At 42.5% G+C, this 24,936-nt stretch overlaps 1 protein-coding gene across 5 annotated transcripts in view; it reads right to left on the bottom strand.

The window, feature by feature from the left end:
- CACNA2D1 (calcium voltage-gated channel auxiliary subunit alpha2delta 1) overlaps positions 1 to 24,936 on the bottom strand; it is a 1,217,365-nt gene that overhangs the window by 456,502 nt on the left and 735,927 nt on the right. For all 5 annotated transcript variants that reach the window (XR_009555717.1, XM_060244655.1, XM_060244656.1 and 2 more), the window contains exon 8: positions 17,554 to 17,623. Coding sequence is in view for 4 of the 5 variants with exons in the window: in XM_060244655.1 (XP_060100638.1) it covers positions 17,554 to 17,623 (70 nt within the window). In the remaining variant the exon portion in view is untranslated. The remainder of the gene's footprint in view (positions 1 to 17,553; positions 17,624 to 24,936) is intronic.

Here is a 24,936-nt window from a genome sequence, read left to right as displayed (position 1 = left end):
GGCTTGATCTTAGACCCACCTTCATGGCTCAAACAATGCATGAAGGCAACTAAGAATGTTCTGCTCTTAAAACCCAAGATGTTGCCATGTAAGGCGCTTGTAAAGAAAAGTCCCTCTGTAATTTGAGAAGCATCTCAGGGAAAGGTATCAAAGCCCAAACCAGTCTACCCTATTCTGCCATCAGGCTCTGACCCTGCAGATTTTGATTGGCCTCCTCCCTATGTGCCTGCAGCTCCCCCTCTGCCCCGGGCAGCGGAGCAGCAGCAGGAAGCTCAGGCTCTCCCAGTGCACCAACCTCTGGCACTGTTAGTTCACAATGCCCAGCCTCCACGCGACAGACATCCTATGGTGTTGAGATCCCACCTTGCAACCCTCTTGCCTCCACTTCCTCCTCAACTGGACGCCCGATTGAGCCCCACGGTAGTCAGCCCTTCTGAGTCGACTCCAAGCCATCAAGTCAGTCCCCAGTTGAGGGTCCAGTTTCCAGATAGTTGCCAGAGGCCATGTTCCTCATCCCGACAGAGCTATAACTCCTACCTGCTATGCCCCACGGTTTGCAATGCTCCTGGAACCCTTAGATGAAGGACTGGAAGAAGTGCAAATGGTACTCTTCCTCCAATCTTCAACCTCTTCCTCCTTCTCAGACACATCCACTTATTCCCCAGAAGAGTTTCAGGACCTGCCCATATCCCATTGGACTTCTGAGGGATCAACCCCTTGCCTGCATGTGGTGACTCCCTATACACACGAGATGCCATTGCACCAAGTCCAGATCCCTCAGTTTCTAGGCCCCAATCAAGAGATTGAGGGAGGTCAGAATCGATCTGTCTACACTCCATTTTCATCAGCTGACCTTTTAAATTCAAAGGCTAGGGTGGCCAGACCGTCCCGGGCACCCGGGAAAGTCCCGGTTCTGGCCCCCAATTCCCGGCTCCCGGGCTGGCTATACCGGGGCCATTAGAGGTCCTGGTTTAGCCAGCCAGAGAGCCGGTGGGCCGCGCGCGCAGGCGGGGAAGGCGGCGATTGAGGGAGGGAGCGTCCCTGCGCGTGCGCAGGGCGATTGTGGCGGGCTCTGCGCATGCGCGAGGACGCTCCCTCCCTCACTCGCCGCCTTCCCTGCCCGCATGCGGGGCCCAGTGGCGGAGGCCGGGGAGGCGGCAGAGAGGCCGGCGCTGGTCGCTGGAGGCCTTCCAGCGACCAGCGCCGGCCTCTCCGCCGCCTCCCCGGCCTCCGCCACCGCCACCGCCGCCGGGCCCCGCGCGCGGGCCTCCACTGCAGGCGGAGGCCGGGGAGGCGGCGGAGAGGCCGGCACTGGTCGCTGGAGGGCCTCCAACGACCAGCGCCGGCCTCTCCGCCGCTTCCCTGGCCTCCGCCACCGCTGCCGGGCCCCGCGCGCGGGCCTCCACTGCAGGCGGAGGCCGGGGAGAGGACGGCGCTGGTCGCTGGAGGGCCTCCAGCGACCAGCGCCGGCCTCTCCGCCGCCTCCTTGGCCTCCACCGCCGCCGCCAGGCCCAGCGCGCGGGCCTCCACTGCCCGCTGAAGCAGCCTGTCGGCCATTTCCGGGTTCCTGTCCTGCATCTCGACCTGTGTTATTAGTGACAGGCTGCTTCGGCGGGCCTCTGCGCCGGCCCCCTGGGTCCCACAATGATGGGACCGATGCCACAGGGACGGGCTCGAAACACTCTATAACCCCTGAAAAGAACAGCAGTCTAGCTCGCTTCCCCCGAGCCCTGCCGCCATAAGCCTCAAGGGGGCTCATTTTGCAGCATCTCCCAGCGGGAAGGTGGCACCAGCACGGGACACATCTCAAATGAAAGAGGGGGCGCAGGGCTATCAGAAACAGCCGGCGGAGGGAGTCGGGAGACCACCCCACTGGGGGATCCACACCCCGAAAGTGATGAAGGTGGCGCAGATAGAGCCAACAGAGCAAACAGGACAAAATAAATAGGCTGCATTATGCAGCACAGTCTCACTGGAATCTCACTGGAATCTGACTGGCTTCTCAGCGTGGAACCCGTTCTCTCTAGTCTTCTCACTTTGAAAAAAGTAAAAAAAGAGTTTTATTTAACTTTATTTCCCCCTTTCCCTCTCTATAAATAATCTTGGTGTTTCCGGCGGTGATATTTGGGGGATTTTTGGGGACGTCACAGGAAGTGCTGTGAAGTCACCTCCTGTTTCCGGCAGGGGCATTTGGGGGATATGATGTCATTTGGGGGAAAATGATGTCACAGGAAGTGATGTCACTTCCTGCTTCCGACAGGTGGCGCGGGGAAATGATGTCACAGGGAGTGATGTCACTTCCTGTTTCCGGCAGGTGGTGCGGGGGAAATGATGTCACAGGAAGTGATGTCACTTCCTGTTTCTGGCAGTGGCATGACATCACCGGAAGTGACGTCGCTTCCTGTTTCCGGTGGTGCGCACACTCCGCGCGCGCGCACACACATTCCTTCCCCCCTCAAGGTGTCCCTGGCTGGCCTGCAGAAATTATGGCCACCCTAGCTACATATACTGAAAAGCCAGAGGCCCTTACCAATCTACTCACCAGCATAATGGGGACCCACAACCCAACCTATCCTGACTGTCAGCACTCCTTTTGACCCTCTTCACAAAAGAAGAACGTCAGTGCATACTGAGGGCAGCCAAAAAGAAGGATGAAGACAATGTGCCAGCCACCGAAGCCAACAAAGCTCAATGGCTTGCAGAACATTTCCCTGAAACATACCCCGGATGGGATGCCAACAATACCGGGCATATGGAGTTGTTAAGCCAATATAGATAATACTTATTGAAGGGTATGAAGGAAGCAGGTAAGAAGGCAACAAATATGAGCCAGATTGCTGAAGTCCTTCAGAAGCCAGATGAGCCACCAGGGGCATTTTTAGAATGCCTATATGAAGCTTATAGGCTTTATTCACCCTTTGACACTGAATATAAGGACAACCAACGAATGGTGAATTTTGCCTTTGTCACCCAGTCATCTTCAGATATAAAACGAAAGTTACAGAAGAACAAGGGCTTTGAAAGAATGAACATCACTCAGCGATTGGAGATAGCCCAGAATGTGTTCGTTAATGGTGACCAAGAGGCCAAGAAGACCGAAGAGAAGAGGCTTAAGATGAAGGCAGCCTTGTCAGCAGCAGCCATAGGAGGAGAGCAAGGTAGTGCCAAAGGCCCGAGAGAAGAGAGATGGGATCGAGAAAGGTCACGCTCTATCCCAGGAGATATGAAGCCCCTTCTAGCACACAACGAGTGTGCTTTCTGCTGAGAAAAATGTCATTGGATGAACTCATGCCCAAACAAGGGACCCCCAGGAGGACCACTGGGCCCCTAGAACCGAGGGGAAGGAAGAGGCCACGGCAGGTTCCCACCAGCCAGAGGTCGGAACATGAATCCCAGATTCAAGTATGAGCCCACCATGGAAGACGCTGACTTCATTGGAATGGCTGCCCTAGAAGGCCAGGACCTCGACTGGGAAGATTAGGCCAGAACGGATCCCCTAACTCTCGGCCCCCGGGAACCCATGGTCAATGCCAAGTTGGGGGGCCAGAATTTGTCCTTTATGATTGATACAGGAGCAGAATACTCTGTTGTAAACACCCAGATAGCCCCAAGAACTAAACAAACAATTCTGGCGGGTTGTGTTCAGACCTGGCTAGAAACATGCCCCAATCATAGTGGAAGTCATGCCGGGAGTGCAGCCCGTCCATCTGAGACAGTATCCCATCCCATGGAAAGCCATAGAAGGAATTTAGGAGCACCTGGACAGACTGTTGAAGTACGGCATCTTTAAAGAATGTCAGTCTACATGGAATACCCCGCTCCTCCCAATTCAGAAGCCTGGATCACAGGATTTTAGACCAGTTCAAGATCTCCGCGCTGTGAACAAGCTTACGGTCACCATTCATCCAATCGTGCCCAATCCATATGTGCTGTTGGGCTTAGTGCCCCAGCAAGCTGATTATTTTACAGTGTTAGATCTGAAGGATGCCTTCTTTTGCCTGCGTCTTGCCCTGGTGAGCCAGCTGATCTTTGCCTTTCAGTGGCAGGAGAAAAAGTCAGGACAAACGGCAAAGAATGCTCTCATATGAAAAGGGAAGTATTCATAAAATAAAATAAGAGGTCATAAGTTAAGGATATAATTAAGTATGAAGGGGGGGGGGATGTGCATACCCAAAGGCATAGAGAGGGGATGAGAAATCACCCCCAGTTACAAGCTCTATGTCAAAGGCAAGTGGAAGGGGGTGGAGGAGAAGTGGGGGAAGGGCAGGAGAGACAGGCACAAATTAGAAGTCTCAATGTGTAGATGAGATGATGGTGTAAGGAGGAAGGGTTTAAGTTTGTTAGGCACTGGGATGCTTTCAGGAACAAGCGGGAGCTGTACAAAAGAGATGGTTTCCACTTGTCCCCGGATGGAACCAGGCTGCTGGCGCTTAAAATCAAAAAGGTGGCAGAGCAGTTTTTAAACTAAATCTTGGGGGAAAGCCAACAGGAGATGAAATATCTCTGGTTCGGGAGGACTCATCTCAAAGAGATGAAGGGTTAGCTGCTATTTTTCTACTGGGTAACGGACCAGAGTTGTCCACTGTGAAAGTGACAAATAGTATGGACTCTTTGCCAGAGTCTTGAGGCGGCAGGAGGAAGGTGGCGGGCCTAGCTTGCCTGGGAAATTATAGATGTTTGTATGCAAATGCTAGAAGTGTTCGAAGTAAAATTGGTGAATTGGAATGTTTAGTGTTGGGAGAAAACATAGACATTCTGGGAATAACAGAAACTTGGTGGAATGAGGAGAATCAGTGGGACACGGTGATTCCTGGATATAAGCTATATCGGAAGGATAGGGAGGGAAGGGTTGGAGGTGGGGTGGCTCTGTATGTCAGAGAGGATATACGGTCCAGTAAGACTGAGGTCAGAGAATTAGATTCACTTTTAGAAATGCTTTGGGTTGAAACAGAGGGCCCAAAAGGAAATTTAACTATGGGAGTTTGTTATCGCCCACCAAATCAAAAGAGAGAGGACGATTATAATATGATGGAAAGCTTAAAGATAGCGGCTAAACGTAAAAACTGTGTCGTAATAGGTGATTTTAACTACCCGCAGATTGATTGGGTCAATATGTGTTCTGGTCGAGAGAAAGAGATTGAGTTTCTTGATGCTCTCAATGACTGTGCTATGGAGCAGATGGTCTCAGAACCTACCAGGGGTGGGGCGATCCTGGATTTGGTCCTAAGTAATGCCCAAGACTTGATGAGAGATGTAAAAGTGATTGCGCCACTTGGGAGCAGTGACCATAATGTTATTGATTTCACCATTTGTATAAATAAGGAGTTGTCCAAAAAGACCGCCACAACCACGTTTAACTTTAAAAGGGGTAAATACACTGAGATGAGGAGGCATGTGAGGAGGAAACTGAAAGGAAAGGTACATACGGTCAAAACCCTTGGGGAAGCTTGGACACTATTTAAAACTATAATCCTAGAAGCTCAGATAAAATACATACCACAAGTTAGGAAAGGCACAAACAGGCATAAGAAAAGGCCTGCATGATTAACAAACAAAGTAATGGAAGCTGTAAAAGGTAAGAAGGACTCCTTTAAACGGTGGAAAACCAGTCCAAGTGAAATTAGTAAAAGGGAACACAGGCTGTGGCAAATCAAATGCAAGATTGTGATCAGGCAGGCAAAAAGGGACTATGAGGAGCATATTGCAAAAAACATAAAGACCAACAATAAAAATTTCTTCAAATATATTAGAAGTAGGAAACCAGCCAGGGAGGCAGTGGGGCCCTTGGATGACCATGGGGTAAAAGGATTACTGAAGGAAGATAGGGAAATGTCTGAGAAGCTAAATGAATTTTTTGCCTCCGTCTTCACTGTGGAAGACGAAAACTTTTTGCCCGCCCCAGAACCACTAATTTTGGAAGGGGTGTTGAAAGACCTGAGTCAGATTGAGGTGACAAAAGAGGAGGTCCTACAACTGATAGGCAAATTAAAAACTAATAAGTCACCGGGTCTGGATGGCATACATCCGAGAGTTCTGAAAGAACTCAAAGTTGAACTTGTGGATCTTCTAACAAAAATCTGTAATCTTTCATTGAAATCTGCCTCCGTTCCTGAGGACTGGAAGGTAGCAAATGTCACCCCCATCTTTAAAAAGGGTTCCAGAGGAGATCCGGGAAATTACAGGCCAGTCAGTCTGACTTCAATAACGGGAAAGTTGGTAGAAACCATTATCAAGGACAGAATGAGTAGGCACATTGATGAACATGGGTTATTGAGGAAGGCTCAGCATGGGTTCTGCAAGGGAAGATCTTGCCTCACTAACCTGTTACATTTCTTTGAGGGGGTGAACAAACATGTGGACAAAGGAGACCCAATAGATGTTGTTTACCTTGACTTCCAGAAAGCTTTTGATAAAGTTCCTCATCAAAGGCTCCTTAGAAAGCTTGAGAGTCATGGAGTAAAAGGACAGGTCCTTTTGTGGATCAAAAACTGGCTGAGTAATAGGAAGCAGAGAGTGAGTATAAATGGGCAGTCTTTGCAGTGGAGGACGGTAAGCAGTGGGGTGCTGCAGGGCTCGGTACTGGGTCCCATGCTTTTTAACTTGTTCATAAATGATTTAGAGTTGGGAGTGAGCAGTGAAGTGGCCAAGTTTGCGGATGACACTAAATTGTTCAGGGTGGTGAGAACCAGAGAGGACTGTGAGGAACTCCAAAGGGATCTGTTGAGGCTGGGTGAGTGGGCATAAACGTGGCAGATGAGATTCAATGTGGCCAAGTGCAAAGTAATGCACATTGGGGCCAAGAATCCCAGCTACAAATACAAGTTGATGGGGTGTGAACTGGCAGAGACTGACCAAGAGAGAGATCTTGGGGTCGTGGTAGATAACTCACTGAAAATGTCAAGACAGTATGCATTTGCAATAAAAAAGGCCAACGCCATGCTGGGAATTATTAGGAAGGGAATTGAAAACAAATCAGCCAGTATCATAATGCCCCTGTATAAATCGATGGTGCGGTCTTATTTGGAGTACTTTGTGCAGTTCTGGTTGCCGCACCTCAAAAAGGATATTATAGCATTGGAGAAAGTCCAGAGAAGGGCAACTAGAATGATTAAAGGGCTGGAGCACTTTCCCTATGAAGAAAGGTTGAAACGCTTGGGACTCTTTAGCTTGGAGAAACATCGACTGCGGGGTGACATGATAGAGGTTTACAAGATAATGCATGGGATGGAGAAAGTTGAGAAAGAGGTACTTTTCTCCCTTTCTCACAATACAAGAACTCGTGGGCATTTGATGAAATTGCTGAGCAGACAGGTTAAAACGGATAAAAGGAAGTACTTCTTCACCCAAATGGTGATTAACATGTGGAATTCACTGCCACAGGAGGTGGTGGCAGCCACAAGTACAGCCACCTTCAAGAGGGGTTTAGATAAAAATATGGAGCACAGGTCCATCAGTGGCTATTAGCCACAGTGTGTATGTATATATAAATTTTTTTGCCACTGTGTGACACAGAGTGTTGGACTGGATGGGCCGTTGGCCTGATCCAACATGGCTTCTCTTATGTTCTTATGAAATAGGAAGGGAAGGATAATAAAAGTAAATGTTCGGCCAGAGGGACGGGAAAATTTTAGTGTAAAAAAATATAGTTAGAATGTTGAAGATGATTTCACTGAACATCAACGGTCTAAATTCTAATCTCAAAAGGTATAGACTTGCCAGATTTATAAAGCAACAAAATATAGATATAACGTGCTTACAGGAAACACACAGAGCCAAAAAGGATACTAAACCGTTATTTAATGACCCACGGTGGGAGGTTTTAACTGAAGCAAGAAGTACTGCAAAAGCAAGGGGAGTGGCAATTTTGGCACATAAAAGGAATGACATTAAATTGATAGATGCATTAAGTGACGGGGAAGGAAGATATCTCTTGGCTAAATGCTCCTTTCAAAATAGATTGATAACACTGATAAATATTTATGCCCCAAACAAAGGAGGGAAAAAAATTCTAGTAAAGGTTTTACAAAAGTTACAGTGGTTCGCTGAAGGAGAAGTAATAATAGCAGGAGATTTTAACACTGATGTCACTAAAGACAAGATAATTAGGTGGAAAAAGTGGAATCTGATAGAAGCATACGAAGCTCTAGGTTTGAACCCCCAACCAACTCACTTTTCCAGCCGGCACAAAACAGCTTCATGCTTAGATCATATAATCTTTCAAAGATCAAATAATTGGGAATTGACAAGAATAACAACGCATCCAATATGGATTTCTGATCATGCCCCATTGAGTATAGAAATAGAAATAAAAGGTGAGCAGGTTAAAAGATTATGGAGATACAATAATATGATCTTGATTAAAGAAAAAGATAACAAAATTATGGAAAATCAGTTAAAATTATATTTTAAGGAAAATAGGGGGACAGTGGCCACAGATATTCTTTGGGATGCAGCTAAAGCAGTAATCAGGGGACAATGCATAATGAAGGAAAAGGAAATAAAAAAAGAATGGTTTTCTAATAAGACAGGCAAAATACAAGAAATGTTACAGAGACACCAAGTAAAAAAATTTTGCCCAGATAGGCAAAAATTAATTAAAGAACTTAAGAGACAATTAGATTCTCTTGACTCTATGGCACTCTGGAAAAATCAAACTATGGTAAGGAATGAATTTCAGAGAATCACAATAAACTCAAAAAGGAGATTGGCAAACTATTTGAAGGGTAGAAGGTATAAGCAAAGGGTGAAAAGTATAAGAACACATGAAAATACAACACAGAACCCGAAGGAGATTAGAGAAGCCTTCCTGGATTTTTATAAAACTTTATATGCAAAAAAAGACATAGTTGAATTCGTGGAGCAAATAGGAATAAGTTTAAAAGATCAGGATAAAGAATTTCCACATCAAAATTTTGCATCCATTTAATCATGCAGCGTTTAACCTGTTCTCCTTCAGAATCATATTGAAGCAGTCATTTGTAAATTTGTCCAAGTAGATGGCCTTTAGATTGTGAAACAATCTTTTCATATCAGTCAGTTCTTTAATAACACCTCTCTTGGTAGGGATATTTTATAGACTAGAAGTAAGTTGAGCAGACTTCGGAGGATGGTGGAAGACAGGAAGGCCCGGCATGACTTGGTTCATGGGGTTGCAAAGAGTCGGAATTGACTGTGCGACTGAACAACAACAACAGAAGTAATTTGAAAATATATCTACCATTGTATCTCCTTTCCCTCTTCTCTGATCTCCTGCCACATCTTAATCATACCTTGAAAGTTTATCATTAGCAACATAGATTGTATAATTGTGTTTCTCCTTTTATGATTGTCATAATAAGCATCTATTGGTGCATAACTGGTGGGATTGTGAGGCTGATTCTCTCATGTAGCATTTCCAAAATTTTTAATAAACAATATCTAATTATGAGGCTTTTACCTTGGGTAATATTTCTAATATAGGCAAATATTTCTAATATAGGCAAACTGATAGGCAAATTAAAAACTAATAAGTCACCGGGTCTGGATGGCATACATCCGAGAGTTCTGAAAGAACTCAAAGTTGAACTTGTGGATCTTCTAACAAAAATCTGTAATCTTTCATTGAAATCTGCCTCCGTTCCTGAGGACTGGAAGGTAGCAAATGTCACCCCCATCTTTAAAAAGGGTTCCAGAGGAGATCCGGGAAATTACAGGCCAGTCAGTCTGACTTCAATAACGGGAAAGTTGGTAGAAACCATTATCAAGGACAGAATGAGTAGGCACATTGATGAACATGGGTTATTGAGGAAGGCTCAGCATGGGTTCTGCAAGGGAAGATCTTGCCTCACTAACCTGTTACATTTCTTTGAGGGGGTGAACAAACATGTGGACAAAGGAGACCCAATAGATGTTGTTTACCTTGACTTCCAGAAAGCTTTTGATAAAGTTCCTCATCAAAGGCTCCTTAGAAAGCTTGAGAGTCATGGAGTAAAAGGACAGGTCCTTTTGTGGATCAAAAACTGGCTGAGTAATAGGAAGCAGAGAGTGAGTATAAATGGGCAGTCTTTGCAGTGGAGGACGGTAAGCAGTGGGGTGCTGCAGGGCTCGGTACTGGGTCCCATGCTTTTTAACTTGTTCATAAATGATTTAGAGTTGGGAGTGAGCAGTGAAGTGGCCAAGTTTGCGGATGACACTAAATTGTTCAGGGTGGTGAGAACCAGAGAGGACTGTGAGGAACTCCAAAGGGATCTGTTGAGGCTGGGTGAGTGGGCATAAACGTGGCAGATGAGATTCAATGTGGCCAAGTGCAAAGTAATGCACATTGGGGCCAAGAATCCCAGCTACAAATACAAGTTGATGGGGTGTGAACTGGCAGAGACTGACCAAGAGAGAGATCTTGGGGTCGTGGTAGATAACTCACTGAAAATGTCAAGACAGTATGCATTTGCAATAAAAAAGGCCAACGCCATGCTGGGAATTATTAGGAAGGGAATTGAAAACAAATCAGCCAGTATCATAATGCCCCTGTATAAATCGATGGTGCGGTCTTATTTGGAGTACTTTGTGCAGTTCTGGTTGCCGCACCTCAAAAAGGATATTATAGCATTGGAGAAAGTCCAGAGAAGGGCAACTAGAATGATTAAAGGGCTGGAGCACTTTCCCTATGAAGAAAGGTTGAAACGCTTGGGACTCTTTAGCTTGGAGAAACATCGACTGCGGGGTGACATGATAGAGGTTTACAAGATAATGCATGGGATGGAGAAAGTTGAGAAAGAGGTACTTTTCTCCCTTTCTCACAATACAAGAACTCGTGGGCATTTGATGAAATTGCTGAGCAGACAGGTTAAAACGGATAAAAGGAAGTACTTCTTCACCCAAATGGTGATTAACATGTGGAATTCACTGCCACAGGAGGTGGTGGCAGCCACAAGTACAGCCACCTTCAAGAGGGGTTTAGATAAAAATATGGAGCACAGGTCCATCAGTGGCTATTAGCCACAGTGTGTATGTATATATAAATTTTTTTGCCACTGTGTGACACAGAGTGTTGGACTGGATGGGCCGTTGGCCTGATCCAACATGGCTTCTCTTATGTTCTTATGAAATAGGAAGGGAAGGATAATAAAAGTAAATGTTCGGCCAGAGGGACGGGAAAATTTTAGTGTAAAAAAATATAGTTAGAATGTTGAAGATGATTTCACTGAACATCAACGGTCTAAATTCTAATCTCAAAAGGTATAGACTTGCCAGATTTATAAAGCAACAAAATATAGATATAACGTGCTTACAGGAAACACACAGAGCCAAAAAGGATACTAAACCGTTATTTAATGACCCACGGTGGGAGGTTTTAACTGAAGCAAGAAGTACTGCAAAAGCAAGGGGAGTGGCAATTTTGGCACATAAAAGGAATGACATTAAATTGATAGATGCATTAAGTGACGGGGAAGGAAGATATCTCTTGGCTAAATGCTCCTTTCAAAATAGATTGATAACACTGATAAATATTTATGCCCCAAACAAAGGAGGGAAAAAAATTCTAGTAAAGGTTTTACAAAAGTTACAGTGGTTCGCTGAAGGAGAAGTAATAATAGCAGGAGATTTTAACACTGATGTCACTAAAGACAAGATAATTAGGTGGAAAAAGTGGAATCTGATAGAAGCATACGAAGCTCTAGGTTTGAACCCCCAACCAACTCACTTTTCCAGCCGGCACAAAACAGCTTCATGCTTAGATCATATAATCTTTCAAAGATCAAATAATTGGGAATTGACAAGAATAACAACGCATCCAATATGGATTTCTGATCATGCCCCATTGAGTATAGAAATAGAAATAAAAGGTGAGCAGGTTAAAAGATTATGGAGATACAATAATATGATCTTGATTAAAGAAAAAGATAACAAAATTATGGAAAATCAGTTAAAATTATATTTTAAGGAAAATAGGGGGACAGTGGCCACAGATATTCTTTGGGATGCAGCTAAAGCAGTAATCAGGGGACAATGCATAATGAAGGAAAAGGAAATAAAAAAAGAATGGTTTTCTAATAAGACAGGCAAAATACAAGAAATGTTACAGAGACACCAAGTAAAAAAATTTTGCCCAGATAGGCAAAAATTAATTAAAGAACTTAAGAGACAATTAGATTCTCTTGACTCTATGGCACTCTGGAAAAATCAAACTATGGTAAGGAATGAATTTCAGAGAATCACAATAAACTCAAAAAGGAGATTGGCAAACTATTTGAAGGGTAGAAGGTATAAGCAAAGGGTGAAAAGTATAAGAACACATGAAAATACAACACAGAACCCGAAGGAGATTAGAGAAGCCTTCCTGGATTTTTATAAAACTTTATATGCAAAAAAAGACATAGTTGAATTCGTGGAGCAAATAGGAATAAGTTTAAAAGATCAGGATAAAGAATTTCCACATCAAAATTTTGCATCCATTTAATCATGCAGCGTTTAACCTGTTCTCCTTCAGAATCATATTGAAGCAGTCATTTGTAAATTTGTCCAAGTAGATGGCCTTTAGATTGTGAAACAATCTTTTCATATCAGTCAGTTCTTTAATAACACCTCTCTTGGTAGGGATATTTTATAGACTAGAAGTAAGTTGAGCAGACTTCGGAGGATGGTGGAAGACAGGAAGGCCCGGCATGACTTGGTTCATGGGGTTGCAAAGAGTCGGAATTGACTGTGCGACTGAACAACAACAACAGAAGTAATTTGAAAATATATCTACCATTGTATCTCCTTTCCCTCTTCTCTGATCTCCTGCCACATCTTAATCATACCTTGAAAGTTTATCATTAGCAACATAGATTGTATAATTGTGTTTCTCCTTTTATGATTGTCATAATAAGCATCTATTGGTGCATAACTGGTGGGATTGTGAGGCTGATTCTCTCATGTAGCATTTCCAAAATTTTTAATAAACAATATCTAATTATGAGGCTTTTACCTTGGGTAATATTTCTAATATAGGCAAATATTTCTAATATAGGCAAACTGATAGGCAAATTAAAAACTAATAAGTCACCGGGTCTGGATGGCATACATCCGAGAGTTCTGAAAGAACTCAAAGTTGAACTTGTGGATCTTCTAACAAAAATCTGTAATCTTTCATTGAAATCTGCCTCCGTTCCTGAGGACTGGAAGGTAGCAAATGTCACCCCCATCTTTAAAAAGGGTTCCAGAGGAGATCCGGGAAATTACAGGCCAGTCAGTCTGACTTCAATAACGGGAAAGTTGGTAGAAACCATTATCAAGGACAGAATGAGTAGGCACATTGATGAACATGGGTTATTGAGGAAGGCTCAGCATGGGTTCTGCAAGGGAAGATCTTGCCTCACTAACCTGTTACATTTCTTTGAGGGGGTGAACAAACATGTGGACAAAGGAGACCCAATAGATGTTGTTTACCTTGACTTCCAGAAAGCTTTTGATAAAGTTCCTCATCAAAGGCTCCTTAGAAAGCTTGAGAGTCATGGAGTAAAAGGACAGGTCCTTTTGTGGATCAAAAACTGGCTGAGTAATAGGAAGCAGAGAGTGAGTATAAATGGGCAGTCTTTGCAGTGGAGGACGGTAAGCAGTGGGGTGCTGCAGGGCTCGGTACTGGGTCCCATGCTTTTTAACTTGTTCATAAATGATTTAGAGTTGGGAGTGAGCAGTGAAGTGGCCAAGTTTGCGGATGACACTAAATTGTTCAGGGTGGTGAGAACCAGAGAGGACTGTGAGGAACTCCAAAGGGATCTGTTGAGGCTGGGTGAGTGGGCATAAACGTGGCAGATGAGATTCAATGTGGCCAAGTGCAAAGTAATGCACATTGGGGCCAAGAATCCCAGCTACAAATACAAGTTGATGGGGTGTGAACTGGCAGAGACTGACCAAGAGAGAGATCTTGGGGTCGTGGTAGATAACTCACTGAAAATGTCAAGACAGTATGCATTTGCAATAAAAAAGGCCAACGCCATGCTGGGAATTATTAGGAAGGGAATTGAAAACAAATCAGCCAGTATCATAATGCCCCTGTATAAATCGATGGTGCGGTCTTATTTGGAGTACTTTGTGCAGTTCTGGTTGCCGCACCTCAAAAAGGATATTATAGCATTGGAGAAAGTCCAGAGAAGGGCAACTAGAATGATTAAAGGGCTGGAGCACTTTCCCTATGAAGAAAGGTTGAAACGCTTGGGACTCTTTAGCTTGGAGAAACATCGACTGCGGGGTGACATGATAGAGGTTTACAAGATAATGCATGGGATGGAGAAAGTTGAGAAAGAGGTACTTTTCTCCCTTTCTCACAATACAAGAACTCGTGGGCATTTGATGAAATTGCTGAGCAGACAGGTTAAAACGGATAAAAGGAAGTACTTCTTCACCCAAATGGTGATTAACATGTGGAATTCACTGCCACAGGAGGTGGTGGCAGCCACAAGTACAGCCACCTTCAAGAGGGGTTTAGATAAAAATATGGAGCACAGGTCCATCAGTGGCTATTAGCCACAGTGTGTATGTATATATAAATTTTTTTGCCACTGTGTGACACAGAGTGTTGGACTGGATGGGCCGTTGGCCTGATCCAACATGGCTTCTCTTATGTTCTTATGAAATAGGAAGGGAAGGATAATAAAAGTAAATGTTCGGCCAGAGGGACGGGAAAATTTTAGTGTAAAAAAATATAGTTAGAATGTTGAAGATGATTTCACTGAACATCAACGGTCTAAATTCTAATCTCAAAAGGTATAGACTTGCCAGATTTATAAAGCAACAAAATATAGATATAACGTGCTTACAGGAAACACACAGAGCCAAAAAGGATACTAAACCGTTATTTAATGACCCACGGTGGGAGGTTTTAACTGAAGCAAGAAGTACTGCAAAAGCAAGGGGAGTGGCAATTTTGGCACATAAAAGGAATGACATTAAATTGATAGATGCATTAAGTGACGGGGAAGGAAGATATCTCTTGGCTAAATGCTCCTTTCAAAATAGATTGATAACACTGATAAATATTTATGCCCCAAACAAAGGAGGGAAAAAAATTCTAGTAAAGGTTTTACAAAAGTTACAGTGGTTCGCTGAAGGAGAAGTAATAATAGCAGGAGATTTTAACACTGATGTCACTAAAGACAAGATAATTAGGTGGAAAAAGTGGAATCTGATAGAAGCATACGAAGCTCTAGGTTTGAACCCCCAACCAACTCACTTTTCCAGCCGGCACAAAACAGCTTCATGCTTAGATCATATAATCTTTCAAAGATCAAATAATTGGGAATTGACAAGAATAACAACGCATCCAATATGGATTTCTGATCATGCCCCATTGAGTATAGAAATAGAAATAAAAGGTGAGCAGGTTAAAAGATTATGGAGATACAATAATATGATCTTGATTAAAGAAAAAGATAACAAAATTATGGAAAATCAGTTAAAATTATATTTTAAGGAAAATAGGGGGACAGTGGCCACAGATATTCTTTGGGATGCAGCTAAAGCAGTAATCAGGGGACAATGCATAATGAAGGAAAAGGAAATAAAAAAAGAATGGTTTTCTAATAAGACAGGCAAAATACAAGAAATGTTACAGAGACACCAAGTAAAAAAATTTTGCCCAGATAGGCAAAAATTAATTAAAGAACTTAAGAGACAATTAGATTCTCTTGACTCTATGGCACTCTGGAAAAATCAAACTATGGTAAGGAATGAATTTCAGAGAATCACAATAAACTCAAAAAGGAGATTGGCAAACTATTTGAAGGGTAGAAGGTATAAGCAAAGGGTGAAAAGTATAAGAACACATGAAAATACAACACAGAACCCGAAGGAGATTAGAGAAGCCTTCCTGGATTTTTATAAAACTTTATATGCAAAAAAAGACATAGTTGAATTCGTGGAGCAAATAGGAATAAGTTTAAAAGATCAGGATAAAGAATTTCCACATCAAAATTTTGCATCCATTTAATCATGCAGCGTTTAACCTGTTCTCCTTCAGAATCATATTGAAGCAGTCATTTGTAAATTTGTCCAAGTAGATGGCCTTTAGATTGTGAAACAATCTTTTCATATCAGTCAGTTCTTTAATAACACCTCTCTTGGTAGGGATATTTTATAGACTAGAAGTAAGTTGAGCAGACTTCGGAGGATGGTGGAAGACAGGAAGGCCCGGCATGACTTGGTTCATGGGGTTGCAAAGAGTCGGAATTGACTGTGCGACTGAACAACAACAACAGAAGTAATTTGAAAATATATCTACCATTGTATCTCCTTTCCCTCTTCTCTGATCTCCTGCCACATCTTAATCATACCTTGAAAGTTTATCATTAGCAACATAGATTGTATAATTGTGTTTCTCCTTTTATGATTGTCATAATAAGCATCTATTGGTGCATAACTGGTGGGATTGTGAGGCTGATTCTCTCATGTAGCATTTCCAAAATTTTTAATAAACAATATCTAATTATGAGGCTTTTACCTTGGGTAATATTTCTAATATAGGCTTTTTGATTCACAAATGCCTATGTAATCCATCATCAAGATTTGGATATTCTAGTTTTATCAGTCTTTCATTGGGATTTCTGATTCAATCCAAACAATATCCAAACTGATCCAGCAGCTTGGTAATATAATTTGATACTAGGTATTGTCATGCTACCTCTTCTTCTTCTCATCTTGCATCTTAAATCTTATTCTTGACTTATCTTTCCATGCAAATGCTTTTGTTTGTTTTTGCCAGTCACTGAAAATCTTTTCAGAAATAGAGCCCAAGCAAGCCCAATCTTGTCAGATCTCAGAAGCTAAGCAAGAGTCGACTGGTTAGTACTTGGATGGGAGACTTCCTTGAAATACCCAGTTGGGAGGATAGGGGCAGACTCTATTCAGCCACCTCTCTGAATATCCTCCAGGCCCCCCAGGCTATTAGCCTATGCAGCCTTGTTGGTGATTGCACAAGAAGTTCAGAAAACAAGTTCTCTGTGATTCCACCCCTTCCCATTTTTATTATTTATTTATTGGATCTCTATCAGTCACCAGAGGTTGACATGACTTCATGATGCAGACACACACAAAAAGAAATAGAAATTGCAATAATCTGTAACAAAAGGTTTAGTTTTAGTAATACATTCATTTTTGTAGCAGAAATTCTTCCTAACCAGGAGAGTTGTAATTTGGACTACCTTTCAAGATCTTTTTGTATTTTGGACCAGGTTTTCATGTTATTGTCTTTAAATAACATATCATTCTGTCCTGTGAGATATGTTCCTAGATATTTAACTGAGTTACTGAGTTGTTTAAAATAATCTTAGTTTTCTTTTTATTGATTTTATAACATGAAAAAAGGCCCAAACTTGTCAATTTGCTCCATTGCATGTTGGAGAGATATTTGGGATTTCAAAATTGCAAGGACCATGTTGTCAGCATAACTCTTTAGTTTAAACTCCTTCTGCATTTAGTCCTTTTTTAAAGAAGACCCTTGATATTTAAAGTTACCTGGGAAAGTTTTTCAAGAAAACATAGAGGGATGAGCTACATAAAAATGTGGGTAAATGTTTTGCCTAGTTCGAAATTGCTTACCATGGTCTTCTACGAACATCATACAGATCTATCTTGTTCTGAGTTCGACTTTTGTCTACCCATGGGGAAGCTGAAATTTGAAAAAAGAAAAAGCTTATAACACCACTTTAATCTTTAAATACTAAGTTCAAACTATTCTCATCTCAACAAATAAATATCACAATCACTTTATACAACTATAGTTTCCACTGATCAGACTTTGGCCTTCAGTAACTAAGTTGCACACAGTTGCCCCCCCCTCCCAAACTGAGAAATTCATGGGGCATGTAACTATCACAGTCACAAGAACTAAATAGGATACCCATGTTCCATCTCTGTATACCAGATAGTGAGAAACAGCAATAGGGGAGAGCTCTAGTTTTCATGTTCTCCTGAGACAGTAGGTTTACTGCTGCTTGAAAGGAAATGCTGCGGTAACTGTACCTTTGCCCTGGATTGTCTTAGTTGAACATGCAGATATGTGTATCAGCACTTGAGAAGAGCAGAGGCTATGAACTTCTGTAACCTTGTTGGTGATTGCAAAAGAAGTTCAGAAAACAAGTTTCCTTAAGTCTTTGGGATATAATAAATGGATGACCACTTCTTGGAGACTCCTAGGAATCCAGATTTTTCTAATTCATCATAATTTTGATAAATTACTTGATTCAATAAGCACTCAACTAAAAAGATGGGATAAACAGAATTTTTCATGGTCTGATAGGTATTTCTTAATTAAAAACTTCATTCTCCCAAAATTTTTGTTCCTGTTTCAAGCTCTTCCTATTCTTATTCCTAATTCTTCTATTAGGAAATGACAAAAGACTCTAACAAATTTTTATGGTCCAACAAAAAGGCTAGAATATCTCATAGAACATTGATCCGACAGTCGGCTAGAGGTGGTATAGATTTTCTGGACTTAACAAAACTACTATGTTGCTACTCAAGCTATTGCTATATTACTTCATAGGGATAACTTATATTGGGAACAAATAGAATCCTCATACTTAACCCTGTATGATAAAGAAGTTTTGTTATGGAATGCAAAACTTAAAGTACAGACTAAATGGACTAAAAATCTGTTCCTGAATTCCTTTTTCACAATCTGGCAAAGATATAAAGATAGGCTGGTATAGGATATATCAGTATATACTTCGTTCTTAAACCAGGATTGGTTCTTATTAGGCCAGGACCATAATTTTATCAAACATTGGAGAGTGACAGGTTGTAACCGTCTTATCAACTTGCACAAAAATGAGTTTTTAGACAAGCAATTTTTACAGAAGAAGATAGGTTTGGAAATTCACTGGTTTCAATATGTGCAAATTAAGCACATGTTTTTCTCCCCTCAAATTCAAGTAATGTGTACTCGCCCTTTAACAGCTTTTGAGGCTTTGCTCAAGGACTTGAAGGGTGATTCTAAAGGTACGTTATCCAAATTATACAAAGTTCTGCTTAATACATCTGAAACTAAACCTCTAAACTATCAGGCTAGTTGGGTCAAAGACATTAATAAACAAATTGACAGCTTTCAGTGGAACAGAATTTGGTCCTCATATGGTAACAAATCTAATATTTCTAATATTAAATTCCAATTTGTAAAAATTCTTATGAGGTGGTATTGGTCTGCAGCTAGGTTACATAAATTTGTCCCTTCTATTGCACCTAGTTGCATTAAAAATTGTGGTGAGGTTGCTTCATTTATACATGGATGGTGGACGTGTAAGCATATTTCAAAATTTTGGAAACAATTCCAGTTTCAGATCAAACTTATTACAGGCTACTTTCTCCCTCTAAAACTTGATGTATATCTTTTACACAATTGGAAAGACCATGCACTTAACAAAGGTACTGCTGAATTAATTAATATTTTGATTGAAGCAGCTAGAATGATGATAACTACAAACTGGATAAACTCTTCTCCACCTTTGGTTTCATAGGCTGTGGGAATTGTTCTGAATAAAATTGCATGCAATTCTTCTGATTTTTCGATTGAGCAATATGAACATCGTGTGGTAGCTGTCTGGTTTCCTCCGGTAAAGTATTTAACTGAATATGACATTGTACCTAACAATTCATTCTACAAAAAACTGATCTATTTTTGATCTGTATTTAATTTTTGTTTTGTACTTGTTTACTGTGATTTTCATATGTCAGATTTGAGGTATGCTAAATTGTTGACACTTTGTAATTATTTTATGTAAAGGATAAATAAACTTTATTATTGTGAAAAAAAGAAAAAGAAAACAAGTTTCCTGTGATTCCACCCCCTCACATTTTTATTATTTATTTATTGGATTTATATTTTGCCCTTCCCTGATTCAGGAAGGATTTACAATAATTATAAACAGTTATGGAAAATTCTTAAAAACAATTAAAAACATAGTACCACTAATAAACCTACAATAATAAGATGGAAATCAAATAAAATTCATGGATCCCTGAGATGACTGTCTGTATGAATGTTTCATTTAAACCAGTCTGAGCAAAAGGGCCAACCACAACCAGCAGGTAGTTAAACTAGGCAGAGCAGGGGAGGCAAATGTCATTGGACATCTGCCGCCTCAACCATAGACCGGAGGAACATCTCTATTTTACAGGCCCTGCAGAACTATAACAAATTCCATACAGCCCTGATCTCATTCAGGAGAGTATTCCACCAGGCTGAAGCCTGAGCCAAGATGACTCTGGCTGAGGCTAAGCTAATGTCCTTTGGGCCAGAGAACACCAGCAGATGTTGGACTTCAAGGCACATATTGGGAGAGATGGTCCTGTAGATACGTGGGTCCCAAACGGCACAGGACTTTAAAGGTTAACACCATAACCTTGAACATGAACTGAAATTCAACCAGTTGGCTGGCTTTCAGATTAATGAAAGAGAAAAAAAATGATAAAGACTTTAAGAAATGAAAACCTTGAGGAAGTGCAGAAAAGAAACCAAATTGAAGAGATTGTTAGAAATTTCCAGCAAAAATTATATAAGAAACAAGAAAATTCGGAAATACAACAAGAAGAATATATAAAGAAGACCAAAATGAAGAAAATCTCTAGAGAGCTACAAAAGATCTTAGATACCCCAATAACAATACAGGAAATTGTAGCTATGATAAGAACTCAGAAAAATAATAAAACTCCTGGTCTCGATGGATTGCCTGTTGAATTCTTTAAAAGCTTTGAAGAGATGCCACAACTCCCATTATAGAAGGCATAGAGCGAACCGCAAAGGCACCGAATTCATGGAATGATGAACTGATATCTTTGATCCACAAGGATGGAATGTCAGCATATGCTTGCTAGTAAGACTTCAGGCTGGAGTCTAATGCAACTGACAGTTCCTGATCTATGACAGTTCCTGACAGCTTCAATCAACAAGCTTATAAAAACTGCAGATGGCAAGCATCATTTTAGAGAAACTTTACTTCTCTAGCACTTGTGAGAAACAGCTTCATCTCAGAAGATGCCTGCTGTGGCACATCATGCATTCTCTAAGAATATTTTTGTTATGCAAATATGCATAGATTAAACATTAATTAGACAATCAATCCTTAAATGACTATTTGACTAAGATTTCCTTAACTGTCTCTAATTGTAAATGACCAGAATGAAAGCTCATAAAATCAGAAAACACACCTTTGCCAGGACAGCATCAAATTGATCTTGTGTTAGGGGGAAGATGAATGTCTCAAGCACTCCTCCAAATTCACCCTTGGTGACTTTTAGGGTCTGATCAATGTCAACCGTCTGAAATGCTTTTTTAAGTTCATCTTCTTTTGCAGCCATCTTCTGAAGCAAAATCTCATCGATATCCTCACCATTACAACATGTGAGCCTGGCTGATGGCAGGAGCTCTGCTGTACGGTGTCAGGGAAGTGTTACATTCCCAGCACTTCAACACACTTTTAAAGAAGTGCTGTGTGTTCCTGCTCTTGAAAACAATTTACTGAGTGTGTTGGCTTTGGACAAAGCTGATTTTACTGTGACTTTTGCCAGCAACTCATGCAAAATAATGAAAGGTGCCCGGGTGTTTGCTGTGGGAAGGTTGCAAAACAATGTTTATGTTATAGACAATTCATCTGTGGGAGCACAGGTGGTAACAAATAACAAACCGCATGATAATTGTGTGCAATTGCTCCACTGAAGGCTGGGGAATTCCAGTTTTAACACTAAAAGAAAAACATCTGCTATTGTGGGGCATGAGGAAGTGAAAGAATTTAAAGAATTCCTTGACTGTGATGTGTGCAAATGCACAAAATCAAAAGCATTCCCGGTTGCCAGGAAAAGTGAGTATCTGCAAAACCGTTACCTTTAGTACATGCAGACGTAATAGGACCTTTCCCCAAAAGCCACTCTAATAAGAGGTTTGCCCTAATCCTAGTTGATGATTGTTCCAGGTTCTCATGGGTGTATGTGCTCAAAAAGAAGTCTGAGGTGTTCACAACTATAAAATATTGGGCACGCAAGGTACAGAAACAATTGGGTGAATTATGTGCTTTGCAGGCAGACATAGGGGGTGAATTTATGTCTTCTGAATTTCACAAATGGTTGCAGGTACAAGGTATAACTCATAGAGTGGCAAATGTGTCAACACCGCAGGAGAATGGTGTGGCTGAAAGAAAGGGGGGAGTTTTGCTAGATATGATGCAGTCTATGCTTACCGATGCTGGTTTATCTATCACAGGGGTGTCAAACTCATTTCTTATGAGAGCCAGATCTGACATAAACAGGACCTTGTTGGGCCGAGCCATATTGGGCCAGGCTGTCAGAACTGGAAGAACTCCAAACGAGGCCCAAGACTTGTTACAAAGTATAGGCATTTATTGGGAACTACAGAGCTGAAGGTACAGGATAACACTGATGCCGAAAGTTAGCATTGGATACACTTTATGCGGTTTTGGTGACAACAATAAAACAATCTTTCACACGGCCAGAGACAACGGTCTGTTTCCCAGGGTTTGTTATCAGTAAGGGAGGATGGAGTCCTGCTGAGAAAGACTGACCGGCTCGGCTTCAAAGAGCCACCTGCAGATGTTGACCAGAGGCTATCTGTCACCCTTCAGTGATCACAGTTTGTTTGAAATGCACAGAGATGTTAGTTAGTTGCTGGAACAAAGTTGCAGGGGTTAGTGTTTGATTACAATATGGAGTCACATAGGCTAACAGCATATAGGAAAGTTACCAGTTCTGACACAGGCCATGTGTGTACCTATTTAAGATTAGGTAGCAGAGATATAAATTTTATAAAGAATACAAACACAAATATATAATTGAAAAAACTTAAAACATGCTTAAAACTTTAGCAGTCATTGGTCTTCAAGGTGCTTTCTTTGTATCTCTCCCATGGGATCCAGGGAACTGGGCAAAGGAAGCTCTGGCTCTTTCCTTCCTTCCCCAGGGAACCAGAATGAGGAGGAGCCTCAGCCAATAGAAGGAAGACTTGTCTCAGTAGCTCTGCTGTGCAATTGAGAGAGCCTGGCAAAGCAAGCTATTCCTCCCCCCTTCCTCCCCAAGGGAGGAGTCTCAGCCAATGGAGATAATAAGAGGCTTTGCTCTGTTGCTCCTGTGCGATTGAGCAAGGCTTGCAAAGGAAGCTGTGATGCAGAAGGAAGCAAGAGAGAAGGAAAAAGAAGCAGATGACAGCCAGTTGCTCGGGGGTCTGATAGGAGACCTCTGGGGCCTGATTTGGCCCCTGAACTGCATGTTTGACACCACTGATCTATCACTTACTGGGCTGAAGCATTGAAAGCTGCATGCTATATAGGCAACAGAATTTGGGCCAAGTCCATACATAACATTCCTTATAAGGTGCTGTACAACAAAAAACCCAGTTTGGAACATTTAAGAATTTTTGGCACCAAGGCATGGGTGAATGCCATCAGTGCGATAGCGGATGTAGACACCATCGTCATCATCTAGATCTACTGCGGCTCTTTGAAGCATCATGCTAAAGAAGATCGTAAAGAGAGTTGGCGCGAGAATGCAGCCTTGCTTTACACCTGTGCCTATTGGGAAGGGCTCCGAGAGGTCATTGCAGTGTCTGACTCGGCCTTCATGTAGCTGGATGATTATGCTGTGGAAGGACAGGTTTCTTACCTGTAACTGATGATCTTCGAGTGGTCATCTGTGCAGTCACACATATGGGTAATCCGCAGGATCTGCCCTGACCTCGGAGAATTTCAAAGCAATCTTTTAGCGTAGCTCTGGCGCGCCTCCCTCTCGTCCTGGGGAGGAGGCATCATCTGCGCATGCCTGGACGAGGGGGAGGTGCTTAGCCACTCAGTTTCTTCCCACCGCCGAACAGGTGGAGATGTCTACGATGAGTGTCCAGCAGCGGGGAAGGCTGGGTGGGTTTGTGTGACTGCACAGATGACCACTCGAAGATCATCAGTTACAGGTAAGAAACCTGTCCATCTTCTTCGTGGTCTCTGTGCAGTCACACATATGGGTGATTAGCAAGCTATTCCCTCTGGAGTAGGGTGCTGGACCTGTAAGAAGATGTGAGGTTAGGTGAGAAAGATTAACGAGAGTGGTACTCACGGCCATTCAGTCGAAGATGGAACGCAGTACTGCTTGTCCGAAGGACGAGTCGCGTCGAGCACGAACGTCAAGAGCGTAGTGCGAGGCGAAGGTGGACAGAGAGGACCAAACTGCAGCGGCACAGATGTCCTCTATTGGGATGCCCCTTAGGAATGCTGACGAGGTAGCGACAGCTCTGGTAGAGTGTGCTCGTATGTGCTCCGGGAGTGGCTGCTTCGCCAGTTGGTAGCACAACTTAATGGCGGCCACGAGCCACTTGGAGAGTCTTTGGGCAGATATTCTGTTGCCCATGTTGTGAGTTGCGTATGTGACAAAAAGTCTCGAATCCTTTCGGAATTGTCGAGTCCTGTCTATGTAGAAAGCCAGGGCCCTGCGGGCATCTAGGTTGTGAAGGGCTCTCTGGCCTGTATCCGTAGGGTGCTGAAAGAAAGCTGGTAGAATTGAAGGCTTTCCTAGGTGGAAAGGTGAGATGACCTTTGGTAGAAAGGTAGGGTCGGGGCGGAGAACCACTCTGTCGTTATGGAAGATCATGTACGGTGGGTCTGCTCTGAGAGCACAGATGTCGCTAGCTCTCTTGCCCGTGGTGAGTGCTGTGAGTAGTGCTGTCTTCCAGGATAGCAGGTGAAGCGGGATAGAGGCCATGGGCTCAAAGGGTGGCTTCATGAGTTGACTTAGCACGAGAGAGAGGCTCCAAGTCGGTAGAATTTGTCGGATTGGGGGGTGTAGGCGAATGATGCCCTTGAGGAAGGCCTTGGTGGCATGGTGAGAGAAAACTGTCACACCCTCGATGCGAGGGTGGAAGGCAGAAATGGCTGCCAGGTGGACCTTCAGGGAGGAGTAGGAAAGTCCTGTCTCAGAGAGCGCTAGGGTGTA

The sequence above is a fragment of the Heteronotia binoei genome, chromosome 8, assembly GCF_032191835.1.
Source record: "Heteronotia binoei isolate CCM8104 ecotype False Entrance Well chromosome 8, APGP_CSIRO_Hbin_v1, whole genome shotgun sequence".
Classification (NCBI taxonomy): domain Eukaryota; kingdom Metazoa; phylum Chordata; class Lepidosauria; order Squamata; family Gekkonidae; genus Heteronotia; species Heteronotia binoei.
This window is presented reverse-complemented; position numbering and strand designations above follow the sequence as displayed.